This window comes from Ylistrum balloti, unplaced genomic scaffold (assembly GCF_031769215.1).
Source record: "Ylistrum balloti isolate Yb309-2 unplaced genomic scaffold, AGI_CSIRO_Ybal_v1 Utg369850, whole genome shotgun sequence".
Lineage (NCBI taxonomy): Eukaryota > Metazoa > Mollusca > Bivalvia > Pectinida > Pectinidae > Ylistrum > Ylistrum balloti.
The window spans coordinates 2,312,374-2,333,179 of NW_026782003.1; the positions used below are offsets into that span (position 1 = coordinate 2,312,374).

The 20,806-nt window shown below is 34.1% G+C and overlaps 1 protein-coding gene across 1 annotated transcript in view; it reads left to right on the forward strand.

Annotated features, from left to right (window-relative positions):
- The first annotated feature begins 992 nt into the window (after positions 1-992).
- LOC132545613 (uncharacterized) overlaps positions 993-20,806 on the forward strand; it is a 59,453-nt gene continuing 39,639 nt past the window's right edge. Inside the window, exons 1-7 of the mRNA XM_060209308.1 lie at positions 993-1,073; positions 8,382-8,482; positions 11,837-11,902; positions 12,102-12,186; positions 12,495-12,905; positions 17,114-17,362; positions 18,878-19,070. Of these exons, the coding sequence (XP_060065291.1) occupies positions 1,002-1,073; positions 8,382-8,482; positions 11,837-11,902; positions 12,102-12,186; positions 12,495-12,905; positions 17,114-17,362; positions 18,878-19,070 (1,177 nt within the window). The 5' untranslated portion in view covers positions 993-1,001. The remainder of the gene's footprint in view (positions 1,074-8,381; positions 8,483-11,836; positions 11,903-12,101; positions 12,187-12,494; positions 12,906-17,113; positions 17,363-18,877; positions 19,071-20,806) is intronic.

Sequence of the window (20,806 nt, forward strand, 5' to 3'; positions counted from 1 at the left end):
TAATCACTCAATGGGAATAAATGAAAAAGGTTAAGGCCAGGAGAGGATGGGTGACAAAATATTGTCCCAACAAAATCTAGCACTTAACATAACAATGTATAAGCTTTGTTATCTTTTTATAAGGAAAAGTGTAAGGTGGTTTAGTTTGATGATATTGGAGGACAATTGATGAAGGTCTCAGTAAGTCACATTTGGGACAGGCAATATTATTTGATTAACAAGATGAATATAAATATATAAGTTCCGTGTTGTCTCCTAGTTCCAGATGATAAGGAGGTTGGTGGTAAATAATGTAGACGTATGCTACTGGTTTATACATGTATAAAACATATTTTTAAAAAAATCACTGTAATTCATTGGAAGGCACTTAAAGGTGATAATACAATCAATATGTATGTAATATATATGTTTCTTGTTGAGTTTTTTTCACTTGACATCAGATTTTAGATTTATATATACCTGTATGTACAATGGAACATCCACAATTAATAACTGTGTGAATGTTTGGCGGTATATAAGTAGCTTAAAGCTGGAGTTGAATAACAGGTCTTATACTCTGTATTATTCAATATGCCATCTCATAGCCTATATATATAACATTGATAGATTGCTTTAAGACTTAAGTAAAATAAATGTTTAAGAGACCTTGAGTAAGTAACACTTTTTTTAAATGTCACCTATTGTATGTAAATTTGAATTTTCTTTTTAAATCTATTATCGTATGATTTACGTTGATTTTCAAAATGTGCATTTCTTTTTATTGCAAGGAAACCTTGCACTGATTTCTTTGGAAGCTTATTTTTTTAAATAAAAAATTTCTGGCTGTCTATTTTTAAAAAACTCTTTAGACTAAAATAGAGGGGCATTCAGTAGGCAGGAAAGGGTTTTTAAGACTCATGAATGTTTTAGTAAGATAATGTGATTTTCCATTGGTACAGGCGAATGTGACAAGAACTTTAAAAGATTAGTGAGTTTCTGTGGTGTGGATATTGTGGATCATTATGGGAACACTAGTAATGCAGACGGAGTTGGGGTCTCTGGAGACAGGACTCAAGGACCTCAAAAAGTCCAGGGTAAGCTGATAGACAATTAACTGTAACATTAGACACTTAAGTGTAATATATATTTACAATGTACCATATATTAATTGTCACTCAACTGTTCACCCTATCATTTCATCTTTCAAATTATTCAAAAACACTGGGTATGTTCTTTTTGTAGAAGAAGACTTATCTAAAGTAGGTCTACAACATTTATGATACATGTAGCTCTAAAAAAGATGTCCATAATGATACACAGCCTTTGATCATACAGAGTTATGCCCCTTTATTGTTTTTTGTAACTCATACAAATTGATCTTGAGGTAACCGTAGTCTGTTGGATTACATGCAGTTATTTGCTTTGTTATATAATCTTTATTTTTATGCTATTAAGTTTCCATGTATATTTAGTTGATAAATGATTTTTGTGAGAAGATGAACTTTAATAGATTGATGTCAGCCATAAGCCAGTGTCCCAGTCAATACCATGTAGAGTACAGAGTGACAAAGCTACATTCATACTCATACCTGTAGGTCTAGGCTAATCATGTTGTTTATAATTTGTTTGGGTATATAAGGCTGTGATTTTGAAGATGGTGTTAATTTTTCAGGGTATAATGCCTTTTCATGTTTAAAAACCTTTTACAGTTATCAAGTCTAGTTATCCTAACTGTTAAGTCAGATTTTTTGTGATTGGCCAGCTGCGAACCATTTTTAAATACTTAGTTATTGATAGCTTGAGACCTACAGTCAGATAAAAAAAAACAAAAGATAAATAAACTTATGTTCTACACCAGTTTAATCCTTACAAGTTAAGTATGTTGTTGTTTATAAAATCAGATTAGCATTTAAAGGCCCCGTTATATCATGGCTAATCTATTGACACGGTTCTAAAGAGTTCTTACTGCAGTGTAAATGGTACAAAAACAGTACAAGATGAAAGGCATTTACTGGCACCAAACAACCTACCCCTCTTGTTGAAAGTAACTCAAATGTACTTTGCACATTGTTTCTTGTATTATAAATGCATGCATTAACTCTCAACATACAAAATGTATGTACCTGGTATAATCATTTGACATGCATACATATCTAACATTGTAAACATGTTTACTTATAAATAACAAATATTTGGAAATTAAAATAATATCTTGTAACTTCTAAAGAAATAAACAATTTTTGTTTGTGATAAAAAATTTATTGTTTTTACAAATGTTGTATCCTGCGTGGTCATGCATTGTTGTACAGTTAAGTATTTCATATTTAAATATGGGTTCAAAGAGTTCAAGACATATAGATCTGAAATGCTTACATAAACCTTTGATATTTAAGAAACGTTAACTTCTTAAAACATTTGCATTCTTTTGAACAATTGTTTTTTCCTCGTATGATTGTTGCATTGCCTGTATAAATTGAACAGCTTTTCTGCGTGCAAACAATGGTCGCATAGATTCTAGTTAATATGGCCTTACAAATATCATGACAAAGAAACTCGTTATCAATGCTGTTCCCACAACTTTGAAGGACAAAAAATTTCAAAAGTCTAAGGCACCAACTGGTATTATCATTTAGGATACCAAGTTAAACTAACCTTTCCTTCAATACGAAATGTTATGTACAACAGTCCTAGGAACTAATTTTTCATTACCAGGGGTATATATGTTTTATTTGAAATACAAGCAGTCAAATGCAGTGAGTACCCAGGAAATATGGCAGGCATAAACTGTTTTGATATTTCTTTATTAGTGAATGCCAGTGTTTAAAATTTCAAGCTCCGCACAAAATAAATTGACATATTTTTGAAAAAGTTGATATCCCATGTTCTTTTTCATCTTTCCTCTTTACTAAGGTAAACTGCCACCAATATCAAACTCACTGAATATTTTTAAGAACTGGCTGGAAGTACATTCTACTTTCACTTTGAGGCTCAAATATAAAAAACAAGTAGACTTTTCACTTCACATCTAACAATAGGAATATATATTAGTCTTGGAATAAGTTTTTACATGTCCTAGTTTGAGGCCAACTCTATTCTGCTACAAATTTCCTGAAGGAGCAGTTAAATGGTTTATAAACTAGAGCATTGTTTCTATTTTCTTATTGTTGTTACATAATGTCTTCAGCATTTACATAATTGGCATTAAATAGTGATAAATCACTTGTAAAAATAGAATCTGAAATAGAAGGTATTTATGGTAAAAAGATAACACAATCATTCAAAATGCCTGAAACTAATGTACAGGAGGTATGCTTGCCTCCCTACTTTTGATCAAAGTTTTTCATTGAGGGAGAGGGTTGTTTGCAGTAAAGTATGATATAAATAACAAATTCTAAGCTGCACTTTTTGATGGAATGGTAATACAAAGTGTTGCCCTCAGTCCTCATTCCATCATTCCCTCATAATTCAATTTCTACTCATTTCCTTTGCTACCACATCAGAGATCTATTACTGAGATTTTGTCGCAGTTGATTCATTTATTTTCTAGAGTTATGGCCCTTAGACTTAGACCGGTTTATGCTCAATTTCTCAGTGCTTGATGGGGCTATTGAATATAAATTTGATATGCAATGTATTGTTTTCATTGAGTTTGCTAATTGACACAGTTTGAAAAGTTATGAGTGCACCTCTTAAAAAGATGAAAACGCTAAAAAGCTTGAAAATTTTCATTGTTGGCTGACTGTGGCATTTGTGTTGCATATACAAATTTATTTTGAATTATCCATAATAGAGAAGTTTTGATGATACCAAACTTAGGTTTTGACATTGATTCTTTTCACATGTACAATGGAGCTCTATAGGATTTCTAGTGTATAAAAATTGTAGCAGAAATGAATTTTATTTCAGTATTGGATAGATCTAAAACCTGTTACAATTTTAAGGCAATTCTTAAACGTCACTTAAAAAAATTAGACATGAATTCAATTTTGAAGTTTCAAATCTGAATAAACTAACCGAATAAGTTAAATTTCTGTGGTTGTTGCATATGGGATATTGACAGGAGACGGACTATTATACAGAATATTCACAGGTCGAGTGTGATATTGATGTGGAATTGTGCCGTGGAGTAATGAATGAGCGTGTGAAATTATATTTAATGGCTGAGTGAAGTTAAAAGGATCACACAACCTTTTCAATCAGACTAGAAATTGCCATCTAATTTCACCTATTGGTATTTTGCTAGAATTGTGATTAAATTTCTCTGTTTACCAGTTACAATAATTGGCAGTGTTATATCTAACCAGCGTGTTTACACAACTCAGATGTCTTAACTTTGCCTACAGTCAGTAGTAAGTATTAGGTAATGGAAGTTTCTTTTGCTATGGTCATGCCATATCATGACTGAATTTATAAACGTTCTTGTCCTGGTCTTCTTACTATACCCTTCCCATCCCCCACACCTCCTGCAATGAAGTTAGTGGGGTGGGGGTAAAATGAAGGGCAGGGGGTGTTATACTCGAATCAGCTTGTCTGTCTGTAAAAAAAAATTTGACTGGCAACTGCTCCTAAACTACTGGATTGATTTGAGTGAAACTCCCCAGGAATGTGAGGGACTATGTGTAGATGTACATGCACCTTTTTTTGAGTATCAGGAGTCTCCATGTGTAAATCTTTCTTTTTATCATATTGATGTTTTTTCTATAAACAGTTTGGACATCTTTCCAGTCATAAATTGAATTTCAAGACAAATTAAATTGTTTCCTAGAGAATCAGGCAGTTGTTGATGTTTGTTTACTGAATAAGTCTAGTAAACAATAAATATTTTGTCTTTGTTAGAAATGGTTACCAACAGCAGTTATATTTGTGTAAAAGAATCAGTTATTAAATTATATATATTCACAAACTTTTCTAAGTATAAAAAATCATGTTAAGTGCCATGATACTGTTTCATCAGAGGGATATTTCCACAAACTCCTCACAAACATGAGGACAAATTTAGTGTTCACTTAGACCTTCACCATATTTGTATTTACAATATGTACTGGAAAATGCTTCCACATTACAACGATGCCTGTCTCAGTATTACAGTGGCATTAGCTTAAAGTTGTGACCCTAGCCTTTCTTTTGTATTAAAACTGTAACTAAATCTTCTCTCTTCTAATTGTATTTCAGAGTTTGAAGTTAAATAATATAGTGTTTGATAAAACACACCTAAGGTCTTTTCCCAGAAAAAAACGGAAGTTGTTGCGCTTGAAAGTTTCACCTTCGTCTTATACCTATGCTTTTATAAAGGAACATGTTATAAAAGTTATGTAAAATTCATTTAGATTAAATCTGAATCCGCTGTCAGTACATATCGATTGGTTTTGATAAGTTTTACCTGAACAAATAACAGGAATAATATTCATTTCCATGACTGTTGTGATTTTAAATAGAAATATCAATACAGTTGAATAAGTCTTTCCTTTCAGTTCCCTTTGTAAGTAATATTAGATGTCGGTTGCTACACAATATTGTTTATTCTGTATAGTATAGAAGTATTGTGGCCATACGTATATAGAATCAATATTTGACTTGTGTATGTATGTATATACTTCATGACAAATTTACAAAGGTACTGTACTCGCAATTTGAATGACTATCTGATATTTGACAGCTAAATACATAAAATACGAGTTGTGCCATTAACAAAACATACAATTTATCCGAGCAAAAATATTGGGTGTAGCACCGTGATTTTTAATTTTTTAAGTGAATTCTGATTAGCTTAACCCTGTTAATGATAACTGAACCCTGTAAACATGTTACAACTCTAAAACTACAATTAAATGTCAACAATTTTTAAAATGTTATTGTATTGTTTGGTACATTACAGCCAAACATAGTACAAACATCATTTCAAATGATTAAATAGAATGATACAGTGAAAATAGAGGCTTTAAAAAAATACCTATAGAGACTTTGAAGAATTGCCATATTTATTGGCAATTTTATTTTCATAACACCTTAGTGTTCAGTAATGAATTGAACTTTGCATGCAGGAAGGATACTGGGACATTAATGTATACTGTAATAGACCATTGGTATAATATATATGTACATGTTGATTTTATACTTAATGAAGAAATCAACATGGCAACTATTGTATTTTGCTGTCATTTTCAGACCATAGGGAAACACAAAGTATATACAAATTTTACTTTCTTATATCCATTTAAAATCATTAGAATATCTATTACATTAAAAGTACATAAAGCAGAACTGTTTTATCAGTATTGCATAAAGGATAACCCTTTATCTAACTACCTTATATACATTAAATTTATTGTATGATAATTTATCATTAAATACAATTCTACCCTCACTTCATCTGCTCCTGACATTGATCACCCATGAGTGATGTCATATTACTTCAGTTATGTTTACTTGTCAGCTTTATGTTAACCTTGAGTCATGTCATCCTAGAGCTATATGTTGACCTTGAATCATGTCATCCTAGAACTTTTTTTAGAGCTGAACATTGAATTTGAGCAATGCCAAACCAAGTCATGTTGACCCTAAGCCATGTTTACTCTGAACTCTTGGCTTCTATTTGAGGTGTGTTGTTGTATCTGGGTCATATTGTTTTGGTGACCCATGTTAACCCTGAGTTGTGTCATAGTACCAAGGTCACATTGACCCAGTTACCCCATGTTAACCCTAAGCCATAATATATTGTATATGGGTCCACTGTACATGCACAAAAAATCCCAAACTTTATATCAAGTTTAAATAGTAATGCACTGATACTATCAAATTACAAGGATAATTGCCATATATTCTATTAGTGTTGGACTTTTAATTATTTTCAACCAACCTATTTAGTTAACACAATTTACGAAACAAGATATAAAGTCACTGATCAGTGTATGTAAGTACACGTTTTTATGGATTAATTTAATTCAGAATTTATCGAATCTGTCTTTCAGATCTACGCATGACTTCATTAAATAAAGATGTATGTATTTTATGTTGTGCTGTAAGGGTACGTCTGTATATAGGCCATTTAATACTTTATATAAATCTCCTTATAGTTGTAAAAGTACAGGTTCAATTACATCTATAGATAAAAGAATTACAAAGAAAATGACATGAATGTTTAAAAAGAGAAATATGATTTGAGGTAAAATATGAAAGGAATTGATGTGTAAAAGTCATAACATAGATTTATATTTCAATAACAGGACCGATCAGAAAAGTACAGAGGGAAGCTTTATTAAAGTTATAGAACATCAGGACAAAGTATACCACAGCATGGACACAAAGTGATATAGATATAGCCCTGATGCCATATACATCCTAGAATATTCCACAGCATGGACACATAAAGACAATATTTATATATTCTAATTAAATTCACTTCCAAGTATATACCATAGCATTGACAAAAAAGGACAAGATATACTGCAAATTCAATTAATGTTTAAGAATATATTAGAGTATTGACACACAGGGCAAGGTATAAAGTGTATTCAGTTTGTGTCTTAAAACATCTTACAGCATTGACACACAAGACAAGGTAAAGGGTGTATTCAATTTGTGTCTTAAAACATATTACAGTATTGACAAGCAAGACAAGTTATAGCATACATACAGTCAGTGTTCTCTTGTAAAGACAAATAGCTGTCTTTAGAGTCAGCTATTTCTGAAGTCAGCTGTGTTATTAGATTCAATCTTTGTAAACTTTGTTAGCTGTATCTACTTCCTGTTGTTGGTGAACATGCACTGCTAAGTCCGCGAAACCTTATTAATTCAAGATAATTTAGTATTTTAACATCTTAAATGTAATTACAACTTATTCTTTATAGACATCTTAGAACATATGTTACATATTAAACACATCTCACCATCTCAATTGAATCTTGACTGGATGTAACTCCGAGTTGACAGAGTATATGGTTATACTACCAAAAGTTCAAAGAAAGTTTTCATTCAATCTTGGAATATCAGAGGTCTGAAATAAAAGAAACTTACTTATAATATTTCAGGTCATTTTCTTTCTTTCTTTCCATCTTTACAGTACATAGTGTCTGTAGAAGAATCCAATGATTGAAAGTTTCCTGCTGCTTACTATCAATTGCACAGACTGGAAATGCCGAGGGCAAACAAAATTGCAACTTCACATGACTGGAATGACAAATATTTGAGAAAACTTTAGGAAGTTTTGGATCAAACTTGAAAGGCAGCTATTGAAATTTAGCTTACTCCATATCAAAATGAAAGATAATTTTTCTCATAAATAAATATATTTACAGACTGTAATGTAGTCTAATCACATCAGTATGTTGATTGACTTAAATATTTATTAAAGGTTACAGTAATAGTTAGCCTCTGGTGATTATCTCCCTTGTTGTATATTACAGTTGATGGGTGTTCAGGAGTTCAAGGACATGTACGGAGCTATAGAGGAGCATCATCGTGACCTCAAACTGGCCCACCTGACCGGGAAGGCCCGTGACCTCCTGTAAGTAACTGACTGCATTTCTGTTGTGGTGTTTTGTCGTTTAAGGAATGGCGATTATACAGACAGGAGACACCTACTACAAAAAATCTTAAATGATAGGAGCAATTTTAGTGAAAATTTGTAAGATATTAATGTTTGATATTTTCTATGGAACTTACTGATCAAATTAGGTAGGAATAAAGAAAAAAGCAACTCTTCATAAAATCCTGTCTATAACAACATGAATTCCGTAAATGAATGAACAAAACATCTGTCCATAAAAATGACTCGTTCAGAACAACCCTTGTTCATAAAAACACCCCTCATTATATCAACCTGTCTATAAAGATTACCTGTCTACACAGGCCACCTGTTACTGATATATTAATATATCTGATTTTTTTTCTTTAAAAACTCCCAGTCATAAGAGACCGCATGTGCACATGATATATTAAGAAAACCTGTAGATAAGAACTACTTGTGTATGAAGACATGTGTATGTAAACTCTACCTGTGTATAAAGACCATTTGTATGTAAACACTACTTTTGTATAAAGACCAACTGTACATGAATACTACCTGTATATGAAGACCGACTGTATATAAATAATACCTGTATATGAAGACCGACTGTATATAAATAATACCTGTGTATGAAGACCAACTATATATAAATAATACCTGTGTATGAAGACCAACTGTATGTAAATACTACCTGTGTATGAAGACTGACTGTGCATAAATACTACCTGTGTATAAAAACCAACTGTATTTAGATACTACCTGTGTATGAAGACTGACTGAACATAAATTCTACCTGTGTATAAAGACCAACTGTGTATAGATATTACCTGTGTATAAAGACAGACTGTATATAAATATTACCTGTGTATGAAGACCATACATTCAGTAACTGGCTCGTCTTTGTAGACAGATTTTTCTGTACCTATATTTCATACTTTGGTCTGATTTGAAGATGACCATTGTCAATTGTAAACATAAACATAATGAGACAAGTCTTTATTGTTAAACTTTATTCCAAGCCCCATAATTTTAGAATTTGTTAGGTATGAATATTTATATTAAACTCACTGACTAAAGATTTTAAGCTGTTAAGATTTAAATGACGTGCTGAACAGAAGAAGTGTGGTTAAGTACTAGGGACCAGTTGGAATGCTAGACGTATTTGTGTACCCTGATCCCAACTAAGCTGTGTTGTACTGTATCAATACAATATTGATTATCCAGACATGTCTCACCCTGGTTATCATCTGTAATTTAATTCTCTTCATTTAAAGTGTTTATCTCAGCACCTGACGTAGAGGGGGCAATGGTTTCTCATCTTGTCACAAAGATTTGTCAACTGTCGACCATGTACACTTATATTGAGCTGTCTTTAATGATAAATTAAGTAATGAGAGAGGCAGGAGAGAGAATAACCCAATGTGTCACAGAAGCAGGAGAGAGCATAACCCTATGTATCACAGAGGCAGGAGAGAGCATATAACCATGTGTCACAGAAGCAGGAGAGAGCATAACTCTATGTGTCACAGAAGCAGGAGAGAGCATATAACCATGTGTCACAGAAGCAGGAGAGAGCATAACTCTATGTGTCACAGAAGCAGGAGAGAGCATATAACCATGTGTCACAGAAGCAGGAGAGAGATTAACCCTATGTGTCACAGAGGCAGGAGAGAGAATAACCCTATGTGTGACAGAAGCAGGAGAGAGCATAACCCTATGTGTCACAGAAGCAGGAGAGAGCATAACCCTATGTGTGACAGAAGCAGGAGAGAGCATAACCCTATGTGTCAGGAGAGAGAATAACCCTATGAGTCACAAAAGCAGGAGAGAGCATAACCCTGTGTGTCACAGAGAAGCAGGAGAGAGCATAACCCTATGTGTCAAAGAAGCAGGAGAGAGCATAACCCTATGTGTGACAGAAGCAGGAGAGAGCATAACCCTATGTGTCACAGAAGCAGGAGAGAGAATAACCCTATGAGTCACAAAAGCAGGAGAGAGCATAACCCTGTGTGTCACAGAAGCAGGAGAGAGAATAACCCTGTGTCACAGAAGCAGGAGAGAGCATAACCCTATGTGTCACAGAAGCAGGAGAGAGCATAACCCTATGTGTCAAAGAAGCAGGAGAGAGCATAACCCTATGTGTGACAGAAGCAGGAGAGAGCATAACCCTATGTGTCAAAGAACTCTATTGTCTTTCCATGAAACTCCCAACCCCTAACAAATGCAGCTTGCATGTTCAAATTTGATTTATAGACTCTTTGTTTGTTTGTTTCTTTCTTGAATTTTCTGTAAATATACAATTATTTATTGTGATAAAGGAACGGAAGAGCTTATTCACAGAAAATAAACACAGAAAATGGAATTGAAGTATTTTAGAACATTTTTTATTTTCTTTTTTTTTTTTTAGTCTTTTAATCATGAAAATGTACCTTTCTACATACACTGAGCCAAGCTGACTGGACTTTACAGAGATCTGTTCTACCGTTGGTGTGATACGGAATTCATTGATAAGATTGTATGGGAAGGGATGTCTACAACTTGATCCACTGGGGTGATAAAGGTCCTTCGACCCCTCATTTTAAACATGATATAATTCCTTTTTCACTTACCTGGACCAGTCTATTACTTCCAATAGTGGCATTGACATTAATCATTCTTGCCACTTCATCAACAACTAGTTAATCAATTTTTTGCTGGAAATAAACACTCTAAAAGGATGAGTGTGCTTCCTGTTCAAATGAAATATGTAACATACCAAATCAATAATTCAAATAAATATAAAAGATACTTGAAAAAAAAAATGATACTAGTACATTGTCTGGGAACATAGATTTAAAAAAAAAAATGTTTGTACAAATAGATATCAGTTTTGATAAATAATATGTATTTCTCAGCAACATAGGCACCGATCAATGAATTTAAGTTTTCCTACTTATCTGTTGTAGCAGATATTTAGATACTGGGTATAAATTTTATTATTTTTATCGATTCAAGTACAACATTAAACTGTTAAGATTATTTGACATGGGGAGATATTAGTGTTTGCCTAGAAACATAGATATGTGTTTGTCATGAATACATGTTTGTTTCAACAGTTATTGTTCTTAAAACATACATTTACAAATAGGGTGCCTCAAAAGACAGTAAAATGATAATGCAAAATCAATGTTGGAAAAAGAAAAAAGAAATTTGATTGCCAGGAACAAAATTTTATCAATCTATTGAATTTTCAATACTGTATGAATACATTGTTACTTGTCTGTAACATAACCATAACCATGGCTTTTGATGTGAGCAATATTATGTGGGGAGACGGTGAAGCCAGTTATCAACTTCTTTGTTTTCTTATAGAGAAAAAGCTGCTAGAGACACCAAATTTTTTCATGTCCTCGTCAAAATGTTGTCTGAAGTCAAACAGTAAGTATTTTTCATCTCATCAGTGTAATTAACAAGAGTTTATATTTTACTTTTTACTGTATGTACAAAGTTGGAAAATCAATATCAGGTAGAAGGGACATAACTCTTACAAAAAAACCTTCTTTATCAATTAATGTCTTTAACCATTAAAAGACATAAATATATCACCTTAAACTGACTAACTGCTTCCTATTTTTAGATTACGTACAGCAAAGCAACGGGAATCTCTTCAGAAAGTTCATTCCTGGTATATGGCAAACAGACATACGTTATCATCAAGGCCTGTAAGTATTCTAACCAGCAGGGAATTATTGTTGTCACTTTACTACTTATTTTTTACTTTTACCCCTGGAAAATGTCCCTGATGCTTTGTGGAGTTTTTGTTTCTTGTTACCCCTAAAACCATCCTTTAAAATTTTTTTAACATGTTTTAGAAAGAGAGAATCTGTTTAAACTGAGTGTTATTACATGTAGCTGTGCTTTATTGAACATTTCAATAAGAAATAAGGGTACAGTGTTTATGATATTTCTACACAGCAAATGTTTTAATGTACAAAAGCCATTCTGAAAAAAAAATCTTTTTTATTTTCAGCGCTTTGGTAAGTCCTTTCAGATGAAGGAAGCTGAAGATTTTAAGCAGAAAATCATGAAAACCCCTCGAAGTGCTCGACAGTCTTCAAAAGACAAATCCAAGCAGCCAAAGGTCACACGTTTGTCATCAGCTGATGGGATGCGACAGTTCTTCAGAAATGAAACGCCTTCCTCCAGAGCAGGTGGAACACCTAATCGGGGTCCAGCTTTGATACATGACCTCCCATCAAACAAGGATTATGTTAGTGAATATCTCTCTGCAAGCTTTTTCAATGGAAGTACAAACTTTAATCAACACTTTGTAACAGACATGCCACCAGGTACAGACGTGGTTGTGAACCAGCTGCCTTTGGATGCTGTAAATGACATACATGTCCTTAGTCCTACACTACTGGACAGACCGGAAACAGAGGTAAATTTTTCTAGGAGGCAAATAAGAAATTATGTTTGATATTGTAGATAAAAATGAGTGATATTCTATTTAAACATATATACAGGATTGTTTATTCTTTTATCTTTTAAGCTCACCTGGCCTAAAGGGCCAAGTGAGCTATACGGATTCATCATTCATCGTCTGTGGTCTGTGAACTTTTGAAATATATTGCAATCACTCATGAAAAAGTGGGCGTATTTTAATCAAATTTGGTCTGAAACATCTTTGGGGATAAACATCCTACAGTATCTGACACCTGACTTATCAGAACATCCTACAGTATCTGACACCTGACTTATCAGAACATCCTACAGTACCTGACACCTGTCTTGTCAGAACATCCTACAGTATCTGACACCTGTCTTATCAGGACGTTCTACCGAATCTGACACCTGGCTTATCAGAACATCCTACAGTATCTGATACCTGCCTTATCAGGACATTCTACCGTATCTGACACCTGGCTTATCAGAACATCCTACAGTACCTGACACCTGTCTTATCAGAACCTCCTACAATATCTGACACCTGACTTATCAGAACCTCCTAGTATCTGACACCTGGCTTACCAGAACCTCCTACACTATCTGACACCTGACTTATCAGAACCTCCTACACTATCTGACACCTGACTTATCAGAACCTCCTAGTATCTGACACCTGACTTACCAGAACCTCCTACACTATCTGACACCTGACTTATCAGAACCTCCTAGTATCTGACACCTGACTTATCAGAACATCCTACAGTACCTGATACCTGTCTTATCAGAACATCCTACAGTACCTGACACCTGTCTTATCAGAACATCCTACAGTACCTGACACCTGTCTTATCAGAACATCCTACAGTACCTGACACCTGACTTATCAGAGCATCCTACAGTATCTGACACCTGTCTTATCAGAACCTCCTACAGTATCTGACACCTGTCTTATCAGAACATCCTACAATACCTGACACCTGACTTATCAGAGCATCCTACAGTATCTGACACCTGTCTTATCAGAACATTCTACAATACCTGACAACTGTCTTATCTGAACATCCTACAGTACCTGACACCAGACTTATCAGAACATCCTACAGTACCTGACACCTGACTTATCAGAGCATCCTACAATACCTGACAACTGTTTTTATCTGAACATCCTACAGTCACCATTGAATTCTCATCCCATTCTTCGGTCAGCCCAGAGCAAATTATTCAGTTTCATGCCTTGCTGTCAATAAAGACAGGTTTGCACTGTATGCAAACTTTTGATAAGTAAACAGAGTATGAGATGTGGATGTAACAAGTCTGACAGTTTATTAATGGGATCCTTTATACTATTGTACTGGTAATGCACACAAAATTGACACTACACTTGTCATCACAGTACAACATTGAATCTGTGTGGATTTTAAGTTACAAAAATAATACGAAGAACTATACTGTCAATTTTAAAGGTATTAGCACAGTAGGAAGCCTGTTCATGCTCTTTATTACAGAGCTGGGAAGGTAAACAGTTCATTCCACTAGCTTGTGTTTTATGTAAATACCCACCTTTGTGTTGTTTGTCGTCACTGTGAGATATGGTGCTGTTGAAATAAATGAGTGTTTATAAGCTTGTGTAAGGAGTACAGTTTATATCTGGCTACTAGGGACATTATATACTGTGAGTTGTTAGGCTGGGAATTATACCCAACTCACTGTGTGGTCACCAGTTTAGCATTACTGAAGTATCTGAACATATCTATAGGAGTGTACATCTATTTGAGCTGGGTTGATGGAGACAGACTAAGTATATAAGGTAAGAATTGGCTCCCTTAACTGAGGAAATAGGTTATACGTGTGGATACCTGGGATAATTACCTTCAGGAAATGGAACTAGGCTGATGATCATACTTAATTCCGTTTGAAAATTTTCCTGGAAACTTCAGATAGAGGAACATCTAAATACCTTTGTGGTGTGAAAAATAAGTACTCATCTATTATTGACTGAAACAGTGGATATATTCAGGAGAGGTACATCGGGGTAATACATACCAGCTGGAAATGTCAGACGTTTTACTGGTTACTTATGTTTTACAGGATTACAAGTGGCTTTTGTATATTGGAAGAAATATTTCATCATAGTTTAGTGAATATCTGTGTTCTGTTACAAGCATTGATCTGTTTATCTAACATAAACAGGTTCATTTACATTTCATGTTTCTGTAGCACCACTTTTATCTTTTGCAAAATTTCAAAATACTACAATCACTTCATTTTAATTTTTCTTTCAGTTTATATTTTTCATACTAATAAGTATATAATCAATGTAGGTAGCATTTTGTTGAAATTTAGTTTTATTATAATGTAGTGTAATGCTTAAAAGGGTACATGTATAAGGACATATATAGCTCACTGTGACAGGAAAAGGAGGGATATGTATTAGGATATATATAGCTCACTGTGACAGGAAAAGGAGGGACATGTATTAGGATATATATAGCTCACTGTGGCAGGAAAAGGAGGGATATGTATTAGGATATATAGCTCACTGTGACAGGAAAAGGAGGGACATGTATTAGGATATATATAGCTCACTGTGACAGGAAAAGGAGGGATATGTATTAGGATATATATAGCTCACTGTGACATGTATAAGGACATATATAGCTCACTGTGACAGCAAAAGGAGGGATATGTATTAGGATATATATAGCTCACTGTGACAGGAAAAGGGGGGACATGTATTAGGATATATATAGCTCTTTGTGACATGTATTATGATATATATAGCTCACTGTGACAGGAAAAGGAGGGACATGTATTAGGATATATATAGCTCACTGTGACATGTATTAGGATATATATAGCTCACTGTGACAGGAAAAGGAGGGACATATATTAGGATATATATAGCTCACTGTGACAGGAAAAGGAGGAAGCTGAAGGATGTGTGGTGCCTTACTGTTATTCACACCTCCTTCAGGACTTCTATAAAATATCTTAGATTGATGTTACTTTGGTCACACTTAAGGATTCCTTGTCATACTTACATGTATTGATAACTGTTTGTTAGTATTAGAGTTATTGTAAAATGTTGATAAGTATTTTGAGTTTTAACTCTAACAATTTTAGATACATGAATGTGTAAGGTACCATACACCCTTAATTGATAGTTGTGTTATTGATTACCGGTATGTTATGGTAGAATTTGGTAAAGTAATTTTACCTTAAACCTATGTCCTTCAAGCAAGTCAATACCTTGTATTTGTCATACATGATTCTATAGCTGGAATGAAACACAAAAAAAGTTAAACAACTTAATATTGACTTTTAATATGCCTGGAAAATTGCATCCTTTTTTAAGCAAAGCTATTATTATTCCAAATTGCCTTTAGGACTGTATTGCCTGAAGTAGTATATGAAAATGTTTACTCTGGTCTGAATCCAATATTGTGAATTGCCTAATGATAGATCAATAGTTTGTACCTGACAGAAATAGACGTCCCGTATGTTACACGTTTACGCCTATAGGAAGCTATTACACTATCATACGGAACACACAGGAACACACATTGATTGCTGGCCTTTTTTTGGAAATCATTACAGTGTGATCATGGACAAGTCATTCGTTGTAATGGTTAGATTGGGTAATAAATGGCGATTAGTTGTGTCGTGCTGTTATAACAGTGCTGTGATAAATTGTTGGTGTGTGTGATGTTTAAAAACTACATTCAGTCTGATTAGCAATACTTAGTCTGACCATGGACTTCACTAGGAGCAATCTGTGTTTAAGTAGATCAGGTAAGAATTTTGATACCTCCATGATGAAGTGACAAGACATGTATTTGTCCATGGATGCTTGACTGTAATGCCATCATTCTCTCATCATGTCATATAATTTGGTGTCTGCTAATTGACTCTGGGTATGTGATGAAGATATTGAGGTCCATTATTGTACAACCTGAAAATGTAGGCCATTTTTTATTTGTTTCCATGCAGTCAACTCATTTTTTCCTAAGTTACACTTTAAATGACTCTTGAACTTTGAACTCATATTTTGGTATGTGCAGTTTATTTCTTCAGTGTTATGGCCCTTTCATGATTCTCTAATGTTGCATTCATATATCATTGCCTGATTGGTATATTTTGAGCTGTGAAGTTTAAATGTCTGAGATTTAAAGGTAAATTTAATGAACTTTTTATCCACAGCTGCAGCGCTTGGCTTCTCCACACGATGAAAATGGAGATAATACGCCACGCCGGGAAATAGATGATGCCTCCAACATCAGTCCCCATTACATTGAGAGTCTAATCAGTGAGAGCCACCGTGGCGATAAGGACCTGGATGAGGAGGTCGTGAACACAGATGCTGAAGACATGGAGTTTCCAGAGACAAGGCGAAAATTATCACGCGCCCAGACTCCATCTGCCAGTATCCGACCAACCATCACAGACAGGGTATGTTGGTGACCCTGTCTAACATTAATTAATCTTCTGATTATAAAACCCTTCTACTGTATCATTTTTAGTCTTATTCACTGCTCATTATGAATATCACAATGTCAGTGTCACAGGGGTCAAACATATTAAAACATTAAAAAATAACTTCTTTTGGCTAACCAAAAAGCTCAAAAGCGAGGTATTTGGCTGATAGGTTCCTAGGATAAAGTCTGACAAAGTTTACTGAAAAAAGAAGACCTTGACCCAAATTCAAGGTTACAGGCTTAAATTAGTTGAATTGTTAAAATAACTTCTTCTGACTCGCTAAAAGGCCAGAAGCCAGATATTTGGCTGATAGGTTTAACAAAATTTGTGAAAAAAATGACCTTAACATCTATTAAAGATTACAGGGGTCAAATATGTCAAAGCCTTAGCATGAATTCTTCTGACCAACCAAAAGGTGCATCAGCATGGTATTTGACTTGAATTTTTCAAACATTGAATACCATGTAAGCAATGCAGGCTTATTGTGCCTCTTGTCTAATCTCAATCTTTAAAAACAAAGTGAAACCAAAAGATCAGTTTGTTGAAAGGTATGAGTATGTGTTGTCAGAAAATAAAAAACTATACAGGTTAGGGATTAAACATAAAATTATACAATAAAAAAGTCCTGAAACTTTAAGAATATAGTGTTACTTTTCTGCTGATATTTTCATCGGCCACATTTCACACTTTTAGATTTTCCAATTAGTTCCATTGCTCAAAAAGTATGTATTGAACATGCACCAAAAAACACTGAGAAAATACCAACATGTTAACACAATCATAATCCAAACCCAAATATAATACTAGGGCAAATTATGAACAAAAGAATGACTTTCATGGAGATTTTCAAGACGAATTCTTGTATTCAAATATCTTAATGTAACAAATAGATTATATGAAATTTAATTTTTTGTGTATTTTTGGAAAAAATGGATTTGGGAAATAACTACAAACTTTTCTGTCTACTTTCTGCTTAGTTTATAGCCATTGAAAAAAATCTGCAATTGTAAGATATCAGACATGTTTTCTTCTCCCTCCTAAAAAAGAATGATGATTTTGGGGTAAATAATGTTATATTTGAGTGACTTTTGAGAGTTCAAGAATTTGTAAAATTTAAATTCATTGTTATTCAAACATGACAACAACATAATTATAAATTATTCACATGTTATTAACAATAAAAATCAACTTGAAAGAACACCAAACCAGAAATTTATCATTAGAGTATCAGACTTAAGTAAGTCAGAAAGGGGCAGACTGATCCCTAAAGGAGTTAATGAAATATGTATTGACCACTGTTACTTTTTGAGTTCTCACATTTCAGTGTTGTTAAAATGTGCTATAATTACCACCTCTCCTCCCCCTTCCCCCTTACCTTTACCCCCTACCCCCTAATCCCCTGCCTCCTACTACCCCTTCCCTGTATCCCCTACCCCCAACACCTCAGAATGATAAAGTTTTTAACTTTCTTGATGTTTTATCTTTAAGTCATCCAATGTGTCCAATGCTGCATTTCTGCCGAAGAAAATGATACATCCGATAGCCAGCCTGGTGAACCCCCATGCACAGCTGGCTGCCCAGGAGGCAGAACAAGCACAACAAGACTATCTAGCTGCTCGGGAAAACATGGCATCATCCATGAGAGTGTTGTCTGGTAGCAAGTCTCGACAGCAGCAACATGGTAATATCAGTTATGTTGTGTTATCATATCCATATATCATTACCAAATCATTACCTGTAGGGGTGTGACACTTAATCATTACCTGTAGGGGTGTGACACTTAATCATTACCTGTAGGGGTGTGACACTTAATCATTACCTGTAGGGGTGTGACACTTAATCATTACCTGTAAAGGTGACATACTTAATCATTACCTGTAAAGGTGACATACTTAATCATTACCTGTAAAGGTGACATACTTAATCATGACATACTTAATCATTACCTGTAAAGGTGACATACTTAATCATTACCTGTAAAGGTGACATACTTAATCATTACCTGTAAAGGTGACACACTTAATCATTACCTGTAGGGGTGTGACACTTAATCATTACCTGTAAAGGTGACATACTTAATCATTACCTGTAGGGGTGTGACACTTAATCATTACCTGTAAAGGTGACATACTTAATCATTACCTGTAAAGGTGACATACTTTATTATTACCTGTAAAGGTGACACACTTAATCATTACCTGTAAAGTTGACACACTTAATCATTACCTGTAAAGTTGACATACTTAATCATTACCTGTAAAGGTGACATACTTAATCATTACCTGTAAAGGTGACACACTTAATCATTACCTGTAAAGGTGACACACTTAATCATTACCTGTAAAGGTGACACACTTAATCATTACCTGTAAAGGTGACACACTTAATCATTACCTGTAAAGGTGACATACTTAATCATTACCTGTAGGGGTGTGACACTTAATCATTACCTGTAAAGGTGACATACTTAATCATTACCTGTAAAGGTGACATACTTAATCATTACCTGTAGGGGTGTGACACTTAATCATTACCTGTAGGGGTGTGACACTTAATCATTACCTGTAAAGGTGACATACTTAATCATTACCTGTAAAGGTGACATACTTAATCATTACCTGTAAAGGTGACATACTTAATCATTACCTGTAAAGGTGACACACTTAATCATTACCTGTAAAGGTGACACTAATCATTACCTGTAAAGGTGACACTTAATCATTACCTGTAAAAGTGACACACTTAATCATTACCTGTAAAGGTGACATACTTAATCATTACCTGTAAAGGTGACATACTTAATCATTACCTGTAAAGGTGACATACTTTATTATTACCTGTAAAGGGGACACACTTAATCATTACCTGTAAAGGTGACATACTTTATTATTACCTGTAAAGGGGACACACTTAATCATTACCTGTAAAGGTGACATACTTTATTATTACCTGTAAAGGTGACACACTTAATCATTACCTGTAAAGGTGACATACTTAATCATTACCTGTAAAGGTGACATTCTTTATTATTACCTGTAAAGGGGACACACTTAATCATTACCTGTAAAGGTGACACACTTAATCATTATCACTTAATCATTACCTGTAAAGGTGACATACTTAATCATTACCTGTAAAGGTGACATGCTAAATCATTACCTGTAAAGGTGACACACTTAATCATTACCTGTAAAGGGGACACACTTAATCATTACCTGTAAAGGTGACACACTTAATCATTACCTGTAAAGGTGACACACTTAATCATTACCTGTAAAGGTGACATACTTAATCATTACCTGTAAAGGTGACACACTTAATCATTACCTGTAAAGGTGACATACTTAATCATTACCTGTAAAGGTTACACACTTAATCATTACCTGTAAAGGTTACACACTTTATCATTACCTGTAA